At 38.0% G+C, this 24,953-nt stretch overlaps 1 protein-coding gene and 1 long non-coding RNA gene across 6 annotated transcripts in view; one reads left to right on the forward strand and one right to left on the reverse strand.

Moving 5' to 3' along the window:
* LOC145483332 (monocarboxylate transporter 10-like) overlaps nucleotides 1-24,953 on the forward strand; it is a 117,942-nt gene that overhangs the window by 7,614 nt on the left and 85,375 nt on the right. Inside the window, exons 2-5 of one of the 3 annotated variants that reach the window (XM_081461833.1) lie at nucleotides 2,967-3,265; nucleotides 4,848-5,446; nucleotides 6,208-6,577; nucleotides 7,575-8,275. The exons of 1 other annotated variant lie outside the window; for it this stretch is intronic. In XM_081461833.1, coding sequence (XP_081317959.1) covers nucleotides 3,061-3,265; nucleotides 4,848-5,446; nucleotides 6,208-6,577; nucleotides 7,575-7,846 — 1,446 coding nt within the window. In that variant the 5' untranslated portion in view covers nucleotides 2,967-3,060 and the 3' untranslated portion in view covers nucleotides 7,847-8,275. Of the gene's footprint in view, nucleotides 1-2,128; nucleotides 3,266-4,847; nucleotides 5,447-6,207; nucleotides 6,578-7,574; nucleotides 8,276-24,953 lie in introns of those variants that run through there. One more of the 3 variants, XM_081461832.1, reaches the window with a different exon arrangement.
* Nucleotides 12,221-23,366, reverse strand: LOC145483354 (uncharacterized). 3 transcript variants are annotated; one of them, XR_014048908.1, is made up of 3 exons: nucleotides 22,599-23,366; nucleotides 13,041-16,200; nucleotides 12,221-12,716 (listed from the first exon to the last, which is right to left on the reverse strand). It is a non-coding gene; the product is annotated as an uncharacterized LOC145483354 (long non-coding RNA). The 3 variants fall into 3 exon arrangements; XR_014048910.1 differs by lacking the exon at nucleotides 22,599-23,366 and having other exon boundaries at nucleotides 13,041-15,723; nucleotides 16,116-16,807; XR_014048909.1 differs by lacking the exon at nucleotides 22,599-23,366 and having other exon boundaries at nucleotides 13,041-13,808; nucleotides 15,600-16,807.

Raw genomic sequence — 24,953 nt, forward strand, 5'->3', positions numbered from 1 at the left:
TTTATACTGTGACATTTGAAATCGGACTGTAGCCGGTCATGTTGACCGGCCAAAGTAATTTTAGCTAGGTCACGTCTCATTTCTGACTGGTCAAGATATTTACAAAAAAATCAAGTACACATAATGTGAGCCAAATTAAACCCACAAATAGTTTGTTTGTTCCAGTCACTGCTAGACCGTTTAAAGATTGGCTTAATATTTTTCTGAACAGATTTAACCCCAGTCACTCGAATGGCATTCCTATCGATCTTGAATGCATGACAAACAGCAAGCGAATGGTCTTTAGCCGTTCGAACAGATACATGTATGCACTGGTGTATGTTTTCGTTAGAGGTCATAATAAAAAAGAGATAAAAACTCTCAGATTTACAGTTAGGGATTTGATTGTTTATTCAAGAATGAACAACGGGACCGTCTCAACATGACATGACTGGTCAACATGACCGGCGAGTGAAGTTTTTGGCTGGTCGAGTCACCATTCTGGCCAGACATTGCCCGTTGACCGGCCATTATTTTGAGTCCTGAATATTCATCAATCAAACAGATCTTACATCTACATCTGTAGCTACTGTGTGACAAAAAATTTGCATCTCTGATTGGAAGGCACTGAATGTCAGAGGATGTAGAAGAACTAAACTCAAAATCTGTGGCAGTAACTATTCAATGTTCACTATCTCCTACATTGTAATATTCATGCACAATAAATCAAACTCCTATCAAACAATGTTTAAATAATAAGTCGAGTTATTTGCAGGCACAATTTGATTGTTTCTTACGTGCACTTATGCGTTTTCGGGAAATGGACAAAAAAGCCCTAATAAGTTCGAGAATACTCAAGCTCCTCTAGAATAACCGAACAGATAAATTTTTTTTTGCGCAACCTAAAATTAACCTACAGAGCTTTGAAAGTACACCAGATAGCCTAAAAAAGCGTTGAAAAGCATTCGAGAGGAAACGGTCGTTGGGTGTCCCTTATGGTTCCCTGCCTAACCTAACTCCGCGTCAGTTCAAACTCGGTCCCAGGGCTCTTTCCGTCTTGAACTCACACAACACGTGACGCTTTCATGGTCCTTCATGAATAAATACGTACGTGTCCGAGAATTATTTTTTCTCTTTTCTAGAGACGTAAGCTTGGGACGCCTGCATGTGCAGTAACAATTCTAGTTTTATTTGTTGTTGTGGATGCGCGGAAAGTTCACAAGAAGACAGCTTAATTAGTGCGGTGTCGCACCCGTGTAACTTCTAGGTTTTCCATTTACATGGTTTCTACATGTTTCTTACAGGCTCCCTTTCTTTCATTTACATTGTTTTTACATGTTTCTTACAGGCCCCCTTTTTTCATTTACATGGTTTTTACATGTTTCTTACAGGCCCCCTTTTATCATTTACATGGTTTTTACATGTTTCTTACAGCCCCCCTTTTTTCATTTACATGGTTTTTACAGGGTTACAAACATAACATTTCCAGACTTTTTACAGCATTCGCTTGAATTATTTACACGTTCCTCACATGGTTTAGCAAAGCAATTTACATGTTTTTTACAAAGGCAGATACTGTAAAAGTGCGTAAAATATTTTACAGGTTTTTACATGTTCTTCAAATGATCATTGTCGACAAAGACAATGTAAATCACTATTTACAGAACATTTACATGCTGTACTAAAAGCTGTAAATTTCCTGTAATTTTATTTTACAAAACCCTAACATGTAAATTGTAATTTACAAAGAATGTAAATCAAGATTCACATACTGTAAATTAAAATTGACATGTCCATGTAAATTTTCAACTTTTCCAGTGATGGTTGCCATTCTCTTATCCATATTTCTGACACTCACTCCAAGCATACCATAGCGCTTATATCCTTCGCTTTGATATCTTCTTTAATAAACAATGAGAGTTATTCTTTACTTTTGACAAATGATGGCCTCCCCGCATTCCACGTCCATGTATTCCTCCTTCAGATTCTGACTGATTTATTTTTTCGGTCTCTACCATTAAGCTATAAACCCGGCCTTTCGATCATTTCCGTTACAAAGTCATTAATATCCATGTTACTATAATTCTCTGCAGGTAGTTTAGTTTATATATATATATATATATATATATATATATATATATATATATATATATATGGCATCCTCGTCTCGGAGAGGCGATGGTCAGCGCGTCACTGTCGACAGGCTCTTAAGTGACTCAAGAGCCCGATTCTTGAGTGGCAGTCTTTGTTGCAGCTGGTACAGATGTAGTTGGTGGCCTCACGAACTAATACTTGTCGTTCCTTCCTCGCCGCCCGCTTAATTGTCGCCTCGGCCCTGGCCTTCGTCTCGGCCCTGGCCTTCGTCTCGGCCCTGAGTGCCCCCTCCTTCACACCGTGACGCCAGGCGGCGCGGTCTTGCGCGAGGACCTCCTAGGTATTGGGATTGAAATCAGCGAGTCGCAGGTCACGCTTGCAAACATCCTTAAAGCGAAGGACAGGTCGGCCCACGCGTCGGGCGCCCTCCCACAGTTCCCCGTAGAGGACTTGCCTTGGCAAGCGATCGGGTTCCATACGGTGAACATGACCGAGCCACCGTAGGCGTCTTTGGATGAGTAGTGTAGGGATGCTCGGCATGTCGGCTCGTTTACTGATAAGCTAAAGCTGGGACTCTCGTTCGCCATAATTTGTGTTTACCAGCCTATCTTTCCCTTATAAGATAAACTCTTGTCCCCCACCTCGATTAGTTTTGGAACTAGTTTCGGGGGCAAGCAATTCTTTTATTTATAGGCAAAGACAAGAAAATGAAATAAAATTGAATTGTTTTGAAACTAATGACATCATCAACAGCTTGCAGCTTCAAACAAGTACGATCTATCGTCCATAATTTGGCAGACACTCAACTGCAGTAATATAAAAAACAAAACTTAAATAAATTATCATCATCACTTATACGTGCTGAGTTTAACTTTTCTTATAATTATTTCCAGGGAAATATATGATAGTTGACTTGACAGGATCTTTTAGCATTGCAATTTTGAAGCCTACAGCAAAATAAGTTGGTCGAAATCTCAGCTGGTTGAAATGTTTGAAGAACAAGACACCACGCAATGCTTTAGGAAAGTATCATGGCTCTTTACTGGAAAACGTTTCAAGGATAGTTCATGGTCATGGATCGTGTGTGTTTCAGCAGCAGTTTGCCATGCTGTTAATCTTGGTATGGTACTTAGCTTTGGTGTTCTGTTCCCGACTTTGATGGACTACTTTGACGAGACCAGAGAGAGAACAGGTTAGTGGAGTTAGTCTTGTAGCTGTGTTGTCGACAAGCGGGCAGTCTTCGCAGCGCGCCAGTCAAGTGTATCATATGTGCCGGTAGTGGAGATCAGTGCTGTTCATTTGTTTCTGAATAACGCTTAAAAGCTACTGATTTAAAAACGAAAAACTGCTGATCATTCCCTTCTAAGAACATTGAGAGGTTCAAATTAGACGGCCATGCGTTCAGTCGAGGACGGGATTAATTTTAGACTACAATGAGATAACTTACTCGAAAAGTAGTGTTGAGCTTTGCTCCTCAAAAATCCACCTTGTTTTGAGGGGATGCAAGTGAACTCTACAGTACAGTGTACTTAATTATCTTCTCATGACTGTATTAACACAACTGTAATGATCTTCGAAAGTTGAAAAATACGTAGGCACTGTCGCCTTGTCGCATGACATTGCGTTGAATCGCAATGTTTGGTCATTGTTCAAACTTCCAATTCGTTTAACTGAATTTCGCTACTTTACATCTTGTACGTTGGATTGCCAACAGTTCCGAATTTATACTTTCATTAACATTTACCAGTTCTAAAAATAAAGTATACAGTTTTTTACATCATGTCATAGAAATCGAATCAAATTTCGCCATGATTGTAATTTGGAAATGGCGTATTGAACACGAATGTTTAAAATTGGAATTCAAGTTATTTTAAAATAAAATAAATCAATAAAGAAAACGACCTATAAGCCATGGAACGTGACGGCAGAACAATTTCAACGCAAAACTAAATAGACCTTGAAGACAAACCGTCATTTCGCTAAAACAAACTGAAGTTTGCATTCTTAGCTTTGGATTCTGTAATATTCGGTTTGAAAACACTAGTGCCAAATTTGACGGTTATCTCCTACAATGACTATGAAAGCTAAAAGCTGGGATTTGAATTCCCCTCCCTTGTGTCCCCAAAACCTTCGAAGACAGGGACCCTGAAGAAAAAGTTAACTATTTTCATGCCAACAAATGGACAACAAAAAAACTTCAAGTCAAACTGCATGGAAAAGAACTTCAGAGCACTTTTTAAGGCACCTATTTTTCCCTGCAAGCAACGAAGTTTATTGTTTCATTGGTACTTCTTTCTGCAGGGTTTAATTTTGGCGATATTGCGAAATGATCACGACGAAGACTGGGAAAACGTTATCACAAGAGATCGAACCTCTAATGTAAAACCCTTTCATTAACCTCTTTTTCTCCTAACACAGTAGAGAGAAGAACATGCTAAAATGCCGAACTGATTATCAACTTTGTACTATGTCCAGTGCGTCCCATCCGAACATGTCAGTCTGTTATATGTTATGCTTTTCTTTCTTTTGTTTTCCGCTAGTTCTGTCGACTTATAACATCGACTCTGAGACTAACCGTTTGTTACGGTGCGGATCAGCGTTGAAAAATTCGTTTCCCTTCATCGCAAATTTCGCCAAATGGCGAAAATTTGGCAGAAAGCAAAATGTAGCGCCCCTTATTTCTCGCAAACCAAGGATCCCGCGAAAAGAAATAGCGATGAGTAATTGAAGGTGAAAAATATCTATCACTGATTGAATAACGTTTTTATTTTCAGCTTTTGTCGGCTCAATCGGTCTGGGCATGGTATGGTTTGCAAGTCCGCTGGCAGGCTATCTGTGTGATCGCTTTGGATGGCGTATCACATGTTTCTTGGGAGGCACGCTATGCATTGCGGGTCTGGTGTCGACTTCATTCGTCCAGAGCTTCACAGTGATGTACTTCACGTACAGCGCCTTGTACGGTTTAGGAACTTGCTTCATATGCAATTCTTGTTTTCTTGCAATTGCTAAGTATTTTACTGACAAGTTGTCTGTAGCTACTGGCATCGTTTCATTGGGCGCGGGTGTAGGGGTCCTCTACACCGGACCTTTGCTTCAAGTCCTCTTAGACTCGTTTGAATGGAGGAACACTTTTAGAATAATGGCAGCAACTTACGTCCTTGTTTGCATTTTGAGTCTGAGTTTTAATCCATACGTAGAAGAAATAGCAGCAGTGGAGAACTTAAGCATTGAAAGGAACAACAAAGGCGAAGAAAGAGACGACAAGTCAGGCATCTCTCTTTACTGCAGTGTGTGGAGCTTTCCTGCTTACACTGTTATTGTAACGTCGCTCACGGTCGCCAGTTTTGGGATGTATATTCCTTACATCAATCTGGTATGTTTAAAATACCTTGTTATTGCAAGGTGGGACGAGTTGGAAATAACACGTAAAATACCCAGAGGTTCAAATGCTCCGTATATGGGTCTTTAGTAGATATCTATTAGCGTTCCGTCACGAATGGCGTTCTCTGATTGGCTACGCTAGTCACTGGCTATTCTGTTGTAGACAGTAAGTAGCTGAGGAGGGCACGGTTGTTGACAAAGTGGCCGCTGCTTCTTTGCGTTTTCGAAGTGCCTTTGAAGAGAATTTAGATAAAGTTTTGAACGACTAGTAGATTTACAATTAGGTTACACGCTTTCGATTTTTATTCGTTTTCCTCTAATTGTTAAATAATCTAATTGTGAAATGTAGGTTAAATAAAAGTTTTTTAAAGCCACGGTCATGCACTTCTCCGTGCTTTGGTCAGAATCTATAGGCATGCAAACAAACTGTAGGAAAATGATTGTTTGGAAAAAAATTCACCAGAGCTTGTGGCTCCTCAGTGTCATGTAACAAACAGCAAGGTAATATACGTTCCCGAACCTGGAGCTCTTCTTTTTTGCGCATGACTGGGTAACCCAAATCTTTGAGACCGAGAATGAAACACCACACAAATTTCTGTGCTGTTAAATCAACTTCATGGCCGTTATTGGGTAAAATTTCGTACACTGGATTGAGCGCACAAAAAAAAATGTCACCGTTTACTGAAGGTTACTTTTCTATACTTTGCTAAATAAAACATTTCTTAAGAGGTTATTGTTAATTTTTTTTTCTAGGTCAAGTACTGTGAAGATATTAGAATCTCTGCGCAGAAAGCTTCTCGGCTGTTCATTTTTATCGGCCTTGCGTCATGTGTCGCTCGCCTGATGACGGGAAGACTATGTAACAACAAAAGAGTTAATCCAGTGTACGTTTATCAATCATGCTTAGTAACAGCTGGTCTCGCCGCCTTTATGCTACCGTTCACCACAAAATACTGGAGCCTTATCGTTTTCAGTGTCATTTATGGGCTGAGCGATGGTATTTACATAACAACTCAGAATTTTATTCTACTGACGGTTGTGGACAGCAAGAGAACCACGGCCTCTTTCTGCATCAACAATGTGTTATATTCGTTTTCTGCGGCCGCCGGTGGACCAGTTGCTGGTGAGTTTATAATATTACTTCAAACCGAGCGCGAGAATTGTCCAGGGGGAGCGCAGGCCTGAGGTCTTGACCGGAAGTACAGTACGTTTTCAGTGCAGCGTGTCCGGTACAAAGAGGCAAAAAGGCCATTTAGCTCTTCCAGTATGGCCATGAACTATAACCCTATAGACGAATTTCATGAAACTTGGCGATCGTGATTACAAGACGATCTGGTGACAGCAGTTGACCAATCATGGTGGACGTAGTAACTGAGTGATATAATAATGCCATGTAGGCAAACCACATCGATGTCGCACCCCCCCCCCCTCCCCCCTCCCCCTCCCCATACTCCTCCTCCTTCCTAACCCCCATTCAATGTTGCTTTGGTCTGCTGAAAATCAACGCGACAGGGGAGGGGCATAAGCACCATTCAGTGTATTAATAAGAGATTGGTTGCATGACAGAAAATGTTTTAGGAAATGTTCCACGATTACGGACTGGAAAGACCCTGTAAACGTCACACTCACATTAACTCACGTCTGTATTCAACAAAGAAAAGACTAAGAAATGCTGAAAAAGAAAGAAAACTGATCTTTTATACGCTTAGGTTACTAACAATTCTTTTACATAAGAAAGTGATAAAATTGTAAGACAACTTTCACTGAGAGTGATCGCGCGGGATCATTCGGGACAATGACCTTGTCCACTGAATACTTGCCAACAACAATACGGGAAAACGCAAAATACCAACGCGGGAAAACGCGTGCGAACGAGTCACTCGTATCTTGTAACGTACTAATGTGAGACCAACTACTTTTAGAGACTCCAGAGAAAACTGCCTTAACATTGAAACCAACTCGAAGGGAAATACTTTTCGGTCAGAGTTTTTTTAGAAATCCAAGAATAATCAATGAGATATGGTGGAATACCACAGTAGAAACTCAGTAAAACTCTGAGAAAAGAATTCTACCTTTTAGGGATCTTTCAAGCTCATTTCTTCCTTGGTTCCTTTCTTTAGCCTTGATAGCGGACCACACAGGGAGCTATATCTACTCATTCTACATGACTGGAGGAGTACTGTTTGCTGCTTTCCTGATACCATTAATAATGATTTTCATCAACTGGAAAAAGTCCAAAGTTCACCCACAGACCTCGGAAGTAGAAGAAGACGAAGAGAAGAAGGTTGATACAATATCAAAGGCGTTTCAGACTGAGCAGGCGCAAAACTTTGGAATGGAGCCCCGTGATGGAGCCTTGACGAGAATGCGCAGTTCTAGCACAAACGCCTAGTTTTCATTAACGTGTATTTTACTCATCCTAGCATAAGGTCCAAAAGGAGCAGGAATGGCGCAGTGGTGAGAGCGCTCGCCTCCTACCGATGTGGTTTGGTTTCAGGATTCCGGCCCGGTACCATATGTGGGTTGAGTTTGTTATTGGTTCTCGCCTTGCTCCGGCGGTTTTTCTCTGGGTTCTCCGGTTTTCCTCCTTCCACAGAAACCAACATCTCCACATTCCAATTCGACCAGGATAGATGACCTGCATGAAAACCAGCTAAGAGTGACGTGGTTTTCTCTCTAAATATTGCAACTTATCTATTATCTCCCTCGTTGACAAAAATGAGCCCATTCCACCGATAAGTAGCGTTTAAAATGTTGGCTACGTCGTGAGAAACTTGAACTCTAGAAATGTCATTAAGGACGTTCGCGCGAAAATTTTCCAACATTGATTTTTTTTGAGACTTTTACCACTGTGAGATGATGAGTTATTTATGTCAGAAATGTAAAAAAATAGGGGGTCACCGTTGTGACTTGCTGGGACTCTAGAAATGCCATTAAACCGGAGGTTCCTATGGCTATATATGCCAAATGTACATAGTTATTATCTGGTAGAAATGGTATATACCGGTGAAAGTATGAAATTCGGTACCGTTAGCAATCGAACAATATCCAAGGTAGCTGGATTCAATTGAACGCATTTGAACTTAAATTGTGAGAGTCTGATAACCAAACATTGTCATTTAACAGAATGTAAGCTTTGAGGACGACAGTGCGAACGTATTTTTCAAGATCATTGCAGTTCTGTTAATACAGTCACGAGGAGATATTTACAGTGAAAATCACTCGCGTCCCCTCTTGAGGAACATAAAAACAAAGGGATTTGCGAGAGGTATAGTCTACGAAGACAGACGTATTTCCGGCCGCCACTTGGTTCCCCGTTTTCAAGTAATAAATTTAAATGATTGCGGTCTAAATTCAAACTTGTCCTCGGCTGAATGTGTGACCGTCTAATTTTGAACTTGTCAATGTTTCTAATTGCTCCCCCCCCCCTTCTTGGGTTTTCGTTCTGTTAAACCACAGCGAAATAAATTTACATTCATTATCCAGCCCTGAGCTTGCTCAACAAGTTGATACCATTTTTGTTGGTTATGACGTTATATTACGTCAAAGACGTCATTTGACCTGCCATCTTGGATCCGCCATCTTGGATTTTACTATTTTCTTAAAAAGTCTAAAAATAGCACAAATTAATATAAAATCTAGCCAGTATGCTTATGAAATGTACAAATTTGTGAATTTCTGCAATTTGATGAAAAAAACTGAAGGAAGCCATGGCAACGTTAAAAATGACAGACACACAATTGACATATCAAAATTTCCGCGGAAGATGAATGAACAGTTACTGAAAGTTTCAGCCCCTTAGAGTAAATCGTCTTTTAAAAAATTGAAAAAACCGTATGGTTAAAACCGTACGGTTAAATCAGTAGATTTTAAGGGCCCATTAACCGATCTTTTCAAGCCGTTGGTAAGGAAAATTTATTCATTTTTAGTTAGTTCAGAGTTATTTCATGTGTTTTAACTTTTTAATATATAGATTTAGGCCAGCCTAAAAGCGGAGCTCCTCAGTTATTTTTCGGAATGACACTAATGAAAATAATCCAACTTGTATGAGGTAAATTGTGAATGATTTAATAGTTTCAGCCGGAACTAGTATTACATCAGCAGATCGAGGTGTAAGATGGTGTGATTATGAAGTATAGAGCCATGATTTCAAGGATTTCTTGGAAGCCACCAAAAATCTTGATCACATAACAGAACTGTCTTCTGTGCTTTTTGGTGGCATTTGTTGTTCTTTCCTACCTTATTCAGAAAGGCAAGGCATTGTTATTAATCATTATATTCTTCCTCAGCTAACATGGGGACTCCCACACAAAAGAAGTTTACACATTTTTTTGTTGTGGGGACTGATTGAAATGCAGTGGTTACAATATACTCAGTCCCTGAATCTCTACCAAATGAAATCTCACAAAAATACCAAAACAGTATAAATATGTGAAAAGTTGGAAAGTTTTGTTTTCTAACTTGTCCCCAAAGATACATTTAGCCATCTTCACTATTGTATGGAGTCTCCTCCTGCTGGAAGGGTTTGCAATAAGCAAAATCACCCTCATATGAATGGTAATTACGATATTTTTTTTTTGCTGATCATGAATACTTGCATAGGCTTCTAATAATAATTTTATTATTCAATTTCAATGTGATTGGTTCTTTTTCTCGACTGGCAGTGTGGACTACAAGAGCTGTTATTGGGTTCCATTAATTAAAGTGCACCTAACCCCAAAATTTTTTTTTCGCTAAAACAAATCTAGACTTTATTTGAAGCATTTGGCCGAAGAAATTTTTGAATTTGGTTGAATCCTCGATTTTCTATGCCCTTTCAAAGTCGCGATTAAGTGTTTCACGACCGCGTTTTAGGGAGTCTGGGGCGGCGGTACCTGATGACGTCTACCCAGGAACCAAACACAATAGCGCCTCAGTCAACTCTCTGTATTTGCTCGAGAAAATAGAACGCAAAACTAATCGTTCCGATGTATTTTGGGACTAAAACGTCCAAGTTTTGTCTCAGAATGATTTCTTTTTCGTCACTGGAGTCAGAGTTAAGTTTCGATTCGGAAGGCTCCGAAATATACTTCGATCAAGCACGTTCGACAACTGTGAACTCACTGCTTAGAGCTTTGAGAGCAATTTACAATATTTCAAGCGACGACGGGGAAGACGTCTTTGCGGACGAGCTGTTTGTATATTAGGAATGGAAAGCTAGATACGAAGTGGAGGAGCAGGCAAACGAAAAGCAGGAAAGAAAACTCAAGGACTGCTTTGGATGGTAATTTAGTCAACTAAACATAAGATTCCCACGCGTGTTTATAGCCCGTTTACATTTGTCCTTACCGAGAATGTATTTTGTCAAGGTTCTGTTAAATCCAGTTTGTGTTTTACTTTCAGTTGAATGCTTCATGTTTATAAGAACGACGTACGTGTTGCAGTTTTCGAGACTTGATGACCTCCAAAACATTGGCTTCGATCGATTGAAAATCGTATTGTTTGGACCTGTATTTTTGAAGCTGCGGGAAGCAAGGCGGAAGGAAACATTTCATACAGTTACCGATTTCACATTGTCACACGTTTTAAGTCGTAACTCCAAATAACCAATGTAAATTGTTTTCAAAGTTTGCAGTGAAATTCGTCGGATAAGCGAAAAGGATGTGTTCCCTAAGCGGTCCGCAGATAATGTTACGCGGTCATATTTTCGACGCTATTGCACAGAATCTTTGTCGCACTGCTGATTTCCAAACCTTCGAAAAACTCTGTGAGTCTAACAATTTTGTTATCATGTAATTCTAGAGGATTAATCTTCGACTTTCATCTAAATCGAAAGAGAAATAAGTGTTGGTTAGCGGCGTACAGTTGCGATCTATTTACATATCAGTATAACGCTTCTTGATCATGACCGGATCACACAACTTTGCCGGTTATATTATAAATATTGCGGGATTGGAAGATATAGGTTGTAGGTAGTATTTCTACGAATTTCTGGTTAGCTTTAAGCAGAAAATTTATGAAAATAGCGTTCGAAAGTCTGCGGAACAAATTCCAGTGAGAGTTCTTCAGTGGTTCTCACAGATTCAGTTCGCTTGTTTCGGTTCGACAAAATCAACTATCGTTTACGTCTTTATTGCACCATTAGCCGATCATCGTCAGTAAATTGTACAGTATATCTTTCTTTAAATCTGGAATATTGCTGCAACAGCCGATAGCACCTCTGGAAGGCGTTTTCTGCGCACTTTTCGAATGTGTATTACACCATCCCGAAGGAAATGAGAGGAAATGAGATATCCAATCTTCCTGGGTAGACGTCACAAGAGCCGCTGGACCCATTCTCCTCAAACTCGGTCGTGAAACAAAATGGCGGTGTTTTGGAGCTATTTTCGAGATTTCGTCGTGGCACAGAAAATCGAGGATTTAACGGAATTCAAAAATTTTTTCGCAGAACTATTTCAAATAATAAGTAGATTCGTTCTAGCGAAAAAAAATTTTGGGGGTTAGGTGCACTTTAATTTTGCTATGATTAAATTATACCAAGAATTATCAGTAAGCTAAGAGGAAGTTATATTATGTACATGTATTTTGTCTGCACTACACAACCAAATGCACTCCAAGGTTATCAGGCATAGGTACATTTGTCAGAAGAGCCCAGCATATCCAAGATATGTTTTGATTGACACATCAATTAAGATAATTTACAGCAAAATGGATAAGAAAAGATACATCAATATCCTACATGCACCAAAGCCAGACATGGAGTTATAAGGCAATCATTAAACAACAGATTGAAATAATTTATAAATTAGAGAACACTATTTCTACAACAGAATGGAACAAATTAACCTTATCGGACATTGCGAATGGCAAGGCTGTCTGTAGAATGTCACAAATTTCTCAACCCTTTCTTTCTATAAAAATGCTAATCCTGCAACTTTGCTTAAGACCCAGTTCTCCATTTCGTGTTGGCAAAATATCAATTTATGCCATGTCCAATGCAGATTATCACAAAATTGATTTAAAAACTCAATAAATATCATTTTAAAGCCAAAAAGCCAATTATTTAAATAAACCATGAGTAAATTATCTCTTAGAAAAACTGATTAATTTAAAAGGCACTTAAAAATAATTAGTTAATATGTGTTTCTTAATAATGTAATGCAGTGTATCTGTCACAATGTTGAGCTATGATATTATTACAAACAGGATGGGTTGCAGAACTGAACCTCCAAGTCAGTTTATTCAATGAACTTGGTGCAGAATTTATAATCCCATCAAGTTGTCTGTAAATACAGAGAAACCAAACAAAGCATTACAATCATAAGTAATGAATTACTGAACTCTTTTACATGTATGAACAGTGTATGTTCCATTAATATTGGGGATCTCTCAGAAGCTGCATCCATGATAAATTAATTTGTTCCCAGATGCATTTGTTTATAGAACTTTTCACAAATTAATATCTGTGTCATAACGGTGATCTCTGTGTTCTACAACAATTAGTACACAAGAAAAATACACTCAGTAAGATATTGTTTACAATAAAAATCAATGCCTATAAGTAATCATAAGGACCTTAAATTTATATTTCCTCAGAAATATCTCACCAGGCCATGGTTGCTTTGAAAATCTTTGATGTTTTAATACAGGCTCCCCATCTGTAAACTGTTCATATATTGACGGACAGGAACAGGCATGTAATTCCTTTCTTTGATATACAGTGTACTTCATTGTTAGTTGTTTACTGAGTGTTAACAGTGAATCAAATGCTAGGGGTTGGTACTCCAACTTTCACTGTGGCAGGCTCTGCCCTGAAATACAAAGCAAACTTACATAACTGTTATGAACTTCGCCACTTGCTTTCGAGAGCAAATGCAATTTGCTTCAAACAAGAAACTGGAACATTGAGGGTTACAACAATGTGCACAGTCCCAATCACAGGGTCATCCAGGCTGTTTGGTTGTACATATAACTGTACAACTGTATATGAGGTCAGCTTCCAGAAGAAAATCAGAGTTTGTCAGGATAAATACTGATGTTCTTGCTTACTCAATGAATGAATGTGCAGTTTCAGAACTAAGATATTCACACCCAACACCCATTCATGGCCAGTCTTTAGAAATTCCAAATTAAAGTATCAGGAATCAAGAGCTCTAATAGAGAAAAAACCTCCATGTGGGGTATGAATCTTTTCTTGAAGAAAACAATGTCTGAGAAATCATTAATTACAAAATAATGTTTAAGAAACATCTTACCTTTCAGAGAATTTTGTAATCTACACTGTCTGGCCAGTTCATATATTTGACAAGTTGGCACTGGGTGTGTTTGTAAATTTGTGCACTTCAACATCACATTACTCCAGTAGCACTGGTCAACTAAAAACAGCATAATTTGGTTAATTAATATACACTGTACATTATTAGGTTGAAATATTGGTGTAGATTGTTGCATATCAACAGATACAGAAACTATTTGCTCCTGAATCATAACGAGTGAAAAATCGTGCATGAGACATTTACATGTACATGTAACAGCCCTCCACCTCAGAACCATCACAGATATGATATGATATTTCTAAACTCTCTGAAATTTCAGATTATTCAAGATTAACATATGCACATACATCATCTGGGGCAACCCTAAAACACTGAATTTGGAAACCGAAATCCAGAATCCGGAATCTGGAATCTGGAATCTGGAACCAAAAACCAGAATCTGGAATCCAGATATTATGAATGATGATAGAAATAATTCACTTCAGCAATGTCTAATAAATAAATATGAGTAAAAATTATTTTGTTGTTATTTATTTTCTTGGCTTTACTTCAGCCACAGACTGTAATTGCTAAAAAATTATTGACTAGTTCTGAACAACCCTTAGCTATATATCTGGCCCGGTTGTTCAACAGGTGCATAAAGCTATCCATTGGGTACATCACTATCCAGTCAGGGTTACTGAGTTTTTGGGTGGATAGAGTTACTCATAGCCTGCAAGCAGGCTCTAGTATCTGTCTCTAGTGTCTGAGCAGGCTAAATAGGTGTCTAGTGTTTTTCTGCATTGGCATGTCACCAAGAGCCTTCATAAAGCTTTGCCACTCACGTCCCTAGCCCAAACACAAGAGCCTGCTCATAGGCTAAGTTATCCATCTTTTGTTCAAGCTGGCCCTAGTGAGAGCCCGCTTCTTGTCTAGATCAAATTGCTCTGAGAAGACTGGTGAGCAGCACATTGACAACAAGCTATTATAGGCTATTGCAGTGAGTTTCTGGCAGTCTTTTAGCATCTTTTAACAACATGTGGTCTGATCTGTTAGCAAGCGAGAAGCAGACGGAAGTAAGTGTGCAACATTTCTACAAATTGTTTTAATATGATGGCCGCCAAGAATATGAAAGGCTGATTTGTCACAGTATCAGTGTGGAAATTGTGTTAATCTGGAATTGGTCTCATATCTGTTGGAAAAATCAAATTTCATATTTAGACCAGATGGGTTAGCCTTTGGACTTCGAAAGTGGGGACGTGACTGTCAATGTACAGGGGGCTGCCAGTGACGGATATCCTGTTCTCTATGACATTTTCTATCTTGTTCAGTATCTACTAGACATAAAGGATAAATTTATACTCCTGGTAAATTGAAGATCACTTATTAAACAAAATGGCAATTACCAGCAAGCTTATTTTAGACACTCTCAAGGTGCTTGGAATAAAATTAAGACGCACTTTACTGAGGTTCTCATAATCATAGCCCTCACTAAAACTAACGGTTGCACGATTTCAACAGACGGGGAATTTTTGTTTCAAAAAAGGTTAAGTTTGAGGTCCTTTTTACTTGGCAGCTTACTTTTTACAGTTAAAAAGCTAAGCAAAACAATTTTTGAGTATTTGAAGAACTTATTTTCTTTGATTTGTGGATTCCAGTTTCCGGTTTCTGGATTACGGTTTTTGGTTCCAGATTCCGAATTCCGGTTTCTGGGTTTTAGGGTTGCCCCATCTTTAACAGAGTGTTTGCTTCACATTCAGTTTACACATGGCTGTTATCCAGCATAGGTAGACTTATAAGTTTTCCTTCAAAAATATATTGCAACAACTATTGCATCTTTCATTACCTATTCTTATGATGAAATGACACAAAATCCAAGAACAAGAAGTCATAAGCATAAAACTAACTTACGTGGTAGTGCTTACAGTTCCTCTTACTGTCTGCATATGCTGTCCATAAACTGGTGCTGCCTGGACAATGTACTCATTATTTTTCTGATCACACCTTTTAAAACGTCACTGTTATATAATTTGCCCTGAAAAAGCAATACATGAAATGTTATGCCTTTGGCACTCACCAAATACCTTTACATGATGTATAATGTACACTATATCAACATTCACAATTCTTTTTACTTTCATTGTAACTCTTTTGTGTCATTTTCCCTCACTTGAAGACAGGACTTCCACATTAGGTGATAATTTGCCTCTGGAATCCCTATGAATTCACAGGGAGTGATAACAATTAAATCGTGACTAATTTTAATAAAGGAGGCGTTCAAATGTCAGATTTTAATGCTATTTAGTTTATACAGTAACTTCACATTACTCTTCGTATATATATATAACCTCTCAATTATTGCACCTATAGACAGAAGGTGTGCTGGGGGAAGAAATGTTCTAAACTCTCTGAACTTTTCCCCCTTACCTGTAATAGGATGACTATTATGAACTACGGTTTGTAACCAACACCCACATCAGGTTATGTATACACATGTATGTTTTGTTGTCGTCTGTAATCATAAAAAAATAAAAATTTAAAATCCTCCATAAAGTTCATACTCAATAACACTGCTACATGCAGCGCTGTTACTGGAATTCAATTTAAGTGAAACTGTTGCAACAGCTCTGTCAAAATTGTTTCTAGCAGTTAAGGCAGGATAACAGAATATACATGTAGCACACAGCAAAGGCTAGAGATATACACATGTTTGTTATCAGTTAGGATTTGGTGAGCTTCTGTGCTGTAGGTATGGTGGAAAATAATAGATTATCAGAAATGAAGGTTCCTGAGACATTTTGACAGCACTGAGAGGAATTAATATATAAATTCACAAAAGAAGGAGAAGTTCTTGCCCTGTCCAGTTCTCTGTAATAAAATATCATTCACATACAAGTCATTTGTTATATATGGTTTGTGTTTAAAGCCGATATAATGCACACTCTGATTGGCCAATTCCAGTACATTATTTACATTTACATGGTATACCTCAGTAAAATCATAAAACATTGCGTGCGACTAAAATAAAAAATATAAAAAATAAAAAATAAAAATAAATGCCTAATTCATAACAATTTAAAATATTCAACACTAAAATGAATGTAATTCTTTACTTGAAAATTATTTCCCGTAATGCCCATGGGCCAATTACAGGCATGCTAAAAAGTCTTAACGCAAAGTAAAAGGAAATTAAGAAAACTATTGCTTTTTTTCCGGAAAATTTTAGCGACTGAAGACAATGATGGAACACTCTGAGAGTGCATTCTATCAGCCTGATGAGATAAAATTTAAGGAGAATAGAGAATTCGCAAAGTTATATCACAAACGAATTGGTACAGGACAGGAGAAAGGAAACTGTACAGCCAGGAAGAAACTGAAACTTTCTTTGACGAGCAAAAAAGTATGCATGCACAACAAAGAAAACAGTCAGTGACATTCATTTAATAAGTTAGTTAATAAAAAATTAGTGCAAAGAAGACAGCAGAGAGAGAGAGAGAGAGAGAGAGAGAGAGAGAGAGAGAGAGAGAGAGAGAGTGGAGATAGGAGAACGCTCTCTCCAACTAAATTGAGTATATATGTATGTAAAAGTTATTCTTATTACCGAGAAATGGTCAGGGCAAGAACTTCTATTACACTGTTCAATTTACCGAGTTAATTAGTACCATCTCACTTTTTAGGAACATTTCCATATTAAGTGTAAATACCGTGTTGGGGAATCAACCCCAACCAAAAGCAATGGCACAAATAAAATGAAATAGCCAATCAAAATCAAAGCAGAGCTTTATTTGCAGACAGGATTGCCATGCATAATTGTCTACTCAACATTTTGGACTATATAAGCATTTCACCAAACCGAACTAATTGGACAGACAACAAAATAAAACGAGGAAATCTACATTATAAACACAAGATGCATATCACTACATCTGAGCTCGAGTATATCAACAGCAACCCTTGTGAGATAACTTTAAGAATTCCTAGGAATTCCTAGGAAAAAATTCCTAGGAATTCCTAGGAATCTAAGGTGTGAATTTTCACGGTAATTCGGACTCGGAATTCCTAGGAATTCCAAGTTCACATAGAGCTGATTTGGAATTCCTAGGAATTCCAACTGAAATATACTCACCTTGAAAATTCCTTAAAATTCCCAAAAATTCCTAGGAATTTCTGAGAATAACTTGGAATTTGTAGGATTTTTTGAGAATAGGTTGGAATTTTTGGGAAAATCTGAGAAAAACTGGGAATTTTGTATCATTTGTAGGCCAGACAAAATTTTGATGATAAATGCCCAGCATTAAAATAACAAATAAAGTCACTGACATCACATCCAACAGGTTTTAAATGAATGGTTTATTACATTGGCTCTCATGAATTTAAACATAAGAATAATCATCCTCTTTCTTTTTCATTACATCAAGAATCAAAAGTAAAACTGAAAACAGATATGAAGGTCAAACTTTTACATGTTTGATAAAAAGAGAACTTTTTCAGATAACTTACTTACTTTTTTAGTTTACAAATCCAACAATTTTCCATACACAAGATGTTACCTTAAATTATTGTTATTGTGTGGAACATATCTGGATTTTCATGATTGTAAGGAATCAATGATAAAAACAAAACTGAGACATTCCTTAAAATTAAAAAAAGGCTGAGTTTGGGCAAACTTAGCCGCTGTTCAGTTATTTCTGTTGATTCTGCAGCTAGCCTCTTCATCTTCATCTTTGTTGTATGACACCTAAAACAAAATTTAAAAAAATACATTACACTGCGATATATATGAGGTACTGTAAGACTGAGATCCAAATATTTATGTGCTCACAGTTTAATACATGCAGCTAATTAAGGCCTGACTGTAAGCTAGTTAAAATGTTACAAGAGAAGACTTGATAATTGTGAAGGTGCTTGTATACTATTGATAAATATGTTACATAAATCTTGAGCTTACAGTAGACTAAATCAAGGTTTTCCTTCTTCTATACGTGTATCAACAACTCTCGAATTGGAGGATATATATCACGGTTTTTAGCCAAATTTAGACATTAGAAATATTAAAAAAGACACTTAAAACATTAAAGGAACATTTAAATAATAGAGTAAACGCAAAAGAATATACGGATGGACAAAAATTGAAGATCAACATGGATTGCCATACAGTCAGGCTGAAACACACAGGAGACATATCAAACTCATGCAGACTGTGGCTGCCTCGTTGGAGTTTTTGTCAAGAACTTTGACTGGGATCAGCGAGAACTGTTATATTTGTTTAGTTTGAACAAGTATGGCGAGAGAAACGACTTGTTATTCGCAAATCAAATTGCTTAGGCATGCCCTCTGGGCAACCTAAATTGTTTCAACCTTGCTTTAGCCAGAATTCATTTCCTGCCATGACTGAGTGACCCACTCGTGTATGATTCGTGATGACAAAGTTCATTCAAAAGCTTTTATCTAAATAAAAGAAGTTACTTTTTATAATATAGGGTTACTTGAATTCGATTACTCACCAAATAATTTTGTATACAGCTAATCTGCCCTTTGAAGTTTTCCCCGTTGAAACATCCACAGTAAGACTTTCTTTTAGCTCCAAATCTTCGCCAAGAATAACATGTTTCTCGTTAATGACACTCACGCTGTTTTCTTCTAGTCACAGGACCGCAACAAAAACCATTTTGATATAATTTTGGAAGTGAAATCTACTAATACGCACGAGTGATCAACCGTTAACGCTGAATTCAAAGATGGGCGCCAAAAGAGAATGAATAACGCGATCTTTGTCACGTTCAGTCACGAGGATAGTCACGTGAAATTTCGCGTGCTGTGATTGGTTCAGCTGATCAGTTGAGGAGAGAATGGAAACTGGAGAAGAAGGAGAGAGAGACTGGCAACGAGGTTGCCAGACCAGTCGCTTTCGATGGTAAGTCTGCTTCCCTTTCCACGTTGTTTTGGTGGTCTTTTGAAAGATGGGTCTTACTTCAAAAGGAAAAAACTACACAAACCTTTTACGAAGAAATCGAAGAAAATGGAACGTACTTTAACTAGTTGATCTGTTCCCGACGGTTGTCAAGATAACAAAGGATCATGAGGCACTTAAATCAAGTTCACTGCAAAGGTAAGGAATCCAATTTTATAGGGATTTTCTGTTATGATAAGCTATAATTCTAAATAAATCAAACTAAGCAATGCATTGTGTGCTCTTTAAAAACACCAAAAGCCGAGATTCACCTAAAAGGTTTCAGATCGACGTGAGAAAACGAGATAAATTCTGCGAAATAAGCTTAAGCTTGTTGTAAGTCCACCAAATCTATTTTGAGAGCCCACTTGTTTCAACACCCAGTCAGCAGAATGCAGCAAGTAGAAATTTGCAATGCTTATCATTTTTTTCCTTTGAATTATTTATAAGGATTAACATTATATGAGATCTATAGTCTTTTCAATACATCAAGATGTAGGTTTTTTTTATTTGTCATTTATTTATGTCAGTTATTCATTTGTTTCCCACTGACTCGTAATCTTTTTTATTCTTTTGATTTTGTTGTGTCATGAATTAAAGTGACCACGAGGACAAGGAAATACAAGAAACATATTGATGATCCCACTATACCCATACCAAAATCTACAAGATTTGACCACATAAATTGCTTAAAGCAGTCTTCCCAGGCCAGTTGATGTCATCTCCCTCTCTTGCATCACTTTTTCCTGGAGATCATTTCCAGCACCATGAACAGAACACCTCAGAGTTTTCGGCTCGCCTGAGTGAGATGGCTGTTGGCAGAAATGTTGTGGATGACTTTGATGGACTATGGAGTCAACCTTTATGCAAGAATTGAAGCTTCACAGAAGCATTTGATGAAATTGAGTTGCCTATACACTGTACCTGAAAAGACTACAGAAATACCAATTGATGTAATACACACAACAACTCAGATTTGTCCACAGACAGTGATTCAGATAATGATGTTGAAGTTTCTAGTTCTGACTCCTCTGAAGAAATTGAGAACTCTGACACTGACGGCCATTCACTGGACTCCCCTGATGAAAGTGAAACTAATTGTTCACAAGAAAAAAACATTTTCTGCCAAAGAATATGCCTGTATGGCTATTCTGGCCTTAATTTCAAGACATTGTATGACAATGAGAGGCTGCTAAAGATATCCTTGTTTTAATGAAACTACGGGTAATTTGTCCAGAGAATGTCACAGTACAGTTTTACAAATGTACAGCAAGTGTGTGGAAACTGTGAGCTTTTCATTTCTGACATCTGTGAGAGATGTCTTCCTCTTTTTCCTTAAGTCATAAAGGATCAAGTCAAAAATTGTTCAACAGTGGGCTGTGATGGGTATGTGTGTGAATCTACAATTATATTAAATATATACATGCATATATATACTTTTGGTTTTATTGAAATTGTAAATAATATATATACATTTATGCTAACAGGAATTTTTTGCTTAATCTATTTATCAAATCTGAGAGCATCCACTTTTCTATCAGTTAAACTCTGGGTGTTTGATTTAAGGGTCCATACAGGCACATATACACTAACAAATCAGGTTGGATCTAAAAAGCAATGTTATGAGAGCTATAGTTTTATGTTGAGTTGTCAGACTTAAACTGGAATTAATGTAGTAACATTTGTTTGGAAATAATTACCTTGGAGCTTGACAACAATAAAAAGGTATGGAACTCCAGGGAAACGATCCTGTTGATTTTTACTAATTCACAGAAACTGATTCATGCACTGAGTTCATCTTTAATTTTGACATTTTGGGAAATTGATAGAAATTTCAAACACAATATTTTATGTGTTTTAGCTGTTCCCAAAAATTCCTAGATATTCCAAACACATTTTTTAAAACAGTCTGGGAAATAATAGGAGTTCCTAGGAATTCCCAATAATTCCCAGTCATACTTTTCACTATTCCCAAATATTCCCAGAAATTCCAAGGTCTTGGATTAAACATAATTTGCATGGCTTGGAATAACTTGGAATTCCTAGGAATTCCCAATAATTCCCAGTCATACTTCCACTATTCCCAAATATTCCCAGAAATTCCAAGGTCTTGGTTAAAGCATAATTTACATGTCTTGGAATAACTTGGAATTCCTAAGAATTCCTAGGAATTCCTAGGAATTCCCAGACTACTGGGAATTTATTTCGCAGGGGAAATCCCTTCTCAATGAAGGGTGACCGAATAAAAGAGAGGATAAAGAAAATTCGTTTAAGCTTGCGGTGTTAAAGTTTAAAAATTATTCACGCTTAAATTTGAATATTACTGAGAGTCTGTATTTTTGCCGACGGCTTAATTTAGCTTTGCAGTCATTTTATTGGCAGTAGCTTTACCAGTCTTCAACCAAATTAACCTCGGAATTCACAAAAGCATTTCGCCAAACCGAATAAATTGAACTAACAAAACGAGGAAATCTCCATACTTTGTAATCACGATATGCAAATATTCACATATAGGAACAAAAGTAAATTTAGCAAATCCTGTTCGCTTCGGCTTAAAATGGTTTGTAGACCTTTCTTGGTTTTCAACAACAGAAGAAGAAATTTTAGCAGTCTACGAAGCGGCAGTGCTATCTTACTCAGAGAAAACTTCAAAACTCGCCCGGCCGTGTTTACAAGTACGGTTTTGGTTAAGCATATTTTTAGACGTGAGGTTATAGGCTTAAGTTGACGACGAAAATCGACAGAAAACTTAATTTGTTTACAACTTCCAGCAACCTCCAAAGCGACCCACGTGTTAATGTTTAGAGACGAGCGAAATTAAAACGATGCAATTTTTAAAATCTCTTACAGCATGGCTTCAAATAAGGAAGACTTTTAATGGATTCCAATTGAAAATAACTTTATATCGCCGAGGCAACTTGTTAATTTTCATAGCAAACGCAACAACAAAAGTCACTTACCGCAAGTTGGCAATTCAGTTCGGCCAGTATAAATCTTCCGGGCAGAAACTTGCAGCAAAAGTTGTGAAGACTGAACTGAAGTTATATTTTCGATACATCAACGAATCAACCACTTCTTTCCGCTACGTTTACTGTTTTGTAATTTCTCTAAAACACTCGGGTACGTTTGATTTCTCTTGTTCATCACCTGACCAAATCAGGTGACTTTTGAATTTTCTTGCACGGCTGCACAGCATCACGTTCGCGCGGATTTTGAACTTGGCCATGGGGAGTTCGGCAGTCTTCTGAATCAGTTTGTCGGGTACTTTCGCCTCCTTTCTATAGCCCTCGTTAGCTTTGGTTCACGGCATTGTTCGGTATTATTTCACCTCCTTTCTCTAGCCCTTGACTAGCTATAACTCACGGCATTGTTCAGTACTGTTTCGCCTCCTTCCCCAGCGCTGGCCCGCTCAGTCTTTTTCGCGATCTTCTTCGCTACTTCTTTCCCTGTTAATTCTTGCTTTCTGTTTTTTGCTTCAGTGCAATTCTGTCTTAAAAATATTAGATCAACCTCCGCTATCGTTTTTCTTTAAAAATCCCGCCAAGAAAAATGGCATTCTCCCGCTACAAACCGAGGGTGCATGTCTCTGTCAACCTATTAGCTGGAGTATGGCCGCCATCTTGCGCGGCTCTGTCGTCGTCGTCGTCGCCGTCGTGCGTACGCGCCCACGAGCAATACCGCTAGCCATGATAACCATGAGAAAATCAATTGATGGGTTTCCTTTTCCTCCCTATATGGGCATGGGGCTCCGCTTGGCGACCCTTCGGGCCGCCGGAGCTCCGCTATCATCAGCAACACTAGTGATGACGTCATCAGGCCACGCCCATGGTCATGTGACTAATACTGAAAAAACGCAAAGGCTCCCAAGCAAATTACTTTGGTAAGATCAAACAAAGCCACACGAAGTTAGTTTTTCCCTTTCTGTTACTCTTATTTTTCTGTCTTTCTCTTATTTTGTCTTTGCTTGTACTTTTTTTACTTTGCATTTTGTGAAACACAAGGAAAAACATCTAAAATATAAGCGAATTTGGAAGTTATTGAGTTGTTTTTGTTTTCCGCGCTCAGGCTGACGGAAGAAACCGGAAGTGAAATTTCACCTCCTTAGCAACCCGTGCGAGCGCGCGGATAAATCGGTTAATCCCTTGAAGGGCCCATTAACTGATCTTTTCGAGCCGTTGCTAAGGAAAATTTAGTCTCATCTAACCTCCTCATTTTTAGTTAGTTCAGGGTTATTTGATGTGTTTCAACTTTTTCATGATCAGTAACACTAGTGATGACGTCATCAGGCCACGCCCATGGTCATGTGACTAATACAGCAAAAATGCAAAGGCTCCCAGGCAAATTACTTTCTCGAGATTTTTTTCATTGATTTAGTATTTTAATTTAAATCCTCATTACGCTATGCATCGATTTTGTTTCATTTCTAAAAGGTCAGATTTTGAGAGCATTTCAAAATATTGAAAAATTCGTAATTTTCTTTAAAAAGCATGATTTCGAAAAAGGAATGCATAGCTATGTTGCCAACGTTGGCTTTAATCGAAATTCGTCGAAAAAGGCTGGATTTAATGAAAAACCGCGTTTCCTTTAGCATTTAAAGAAACCGGAAGTGCGCCCGATATATATTGGTAGTTACCCTATCAGCGCGTGCGCAATTTACACTACCAGCGCACTTCGGTAAGATCAAACAAAGCCACACGGAGTTAGTTTTTCTGTTTCTATATCTCTTGTTTTTCTGTCTTTCTCTTACTTTGTCTTTGCTTGTACTTTTTTTACTTTGCATTTTGCGAAACACAAAGACTGAAACATCTAAAATGTGTGCGAATTTGCAAGTTTTTGAGTTGTTTTTATTTTCCGTGCTCAGGCTGACGTAAGTGACCGGAAGTGAAATTTCACCTCCTCAGCAACGCGCGCGAGCGCGCGCATGAATCGGTTAATGGGCCCTTAAAGGCGTTAAGAGTGCCTGCCTGTAAAAATCAGACAAATTCTTAATTTCACGGCAAGGGTCGAAAATTCGATTTCGCTCATATTCTTATGGTAGATAGGCTAGGGCATGACAAAAACTACTGGACAGTTTTTTTGGCAAAATATCCTTTTATTTCAAAGAAATATGCAAATTACCAAATTCCGTTAAAATCGTCATTTGACGCACCATTTTATTAAACAAGTTTGAGAGCCTCGCATGCAAAACCACATCATTCTTCCGTCTTTAAAACACTCAAATATTTTTGTGCAATGTTTAAATGTGTTCTGGGTTGATTTTAGGGAATGTGGCGTTGTCTTTTTGGGTGCACAATAATTAAATTTCGAAGACATGT

Source organism: Orbicella franksi, chromosome 4 (assembly GCF_964199315.1).
Source record: "Orbicella franksi chromosome 4, jaOrbFran1.1, whole genome shotgun sequence".
In the NCBI taxonomy this organism is placed as follows: domain Eukaryota; kingdom Metazoa; phylum Cnidaria; class Anthozoa; order Scleractinia; family Merulinidae; genus Orbicella; species Orbicella franksi.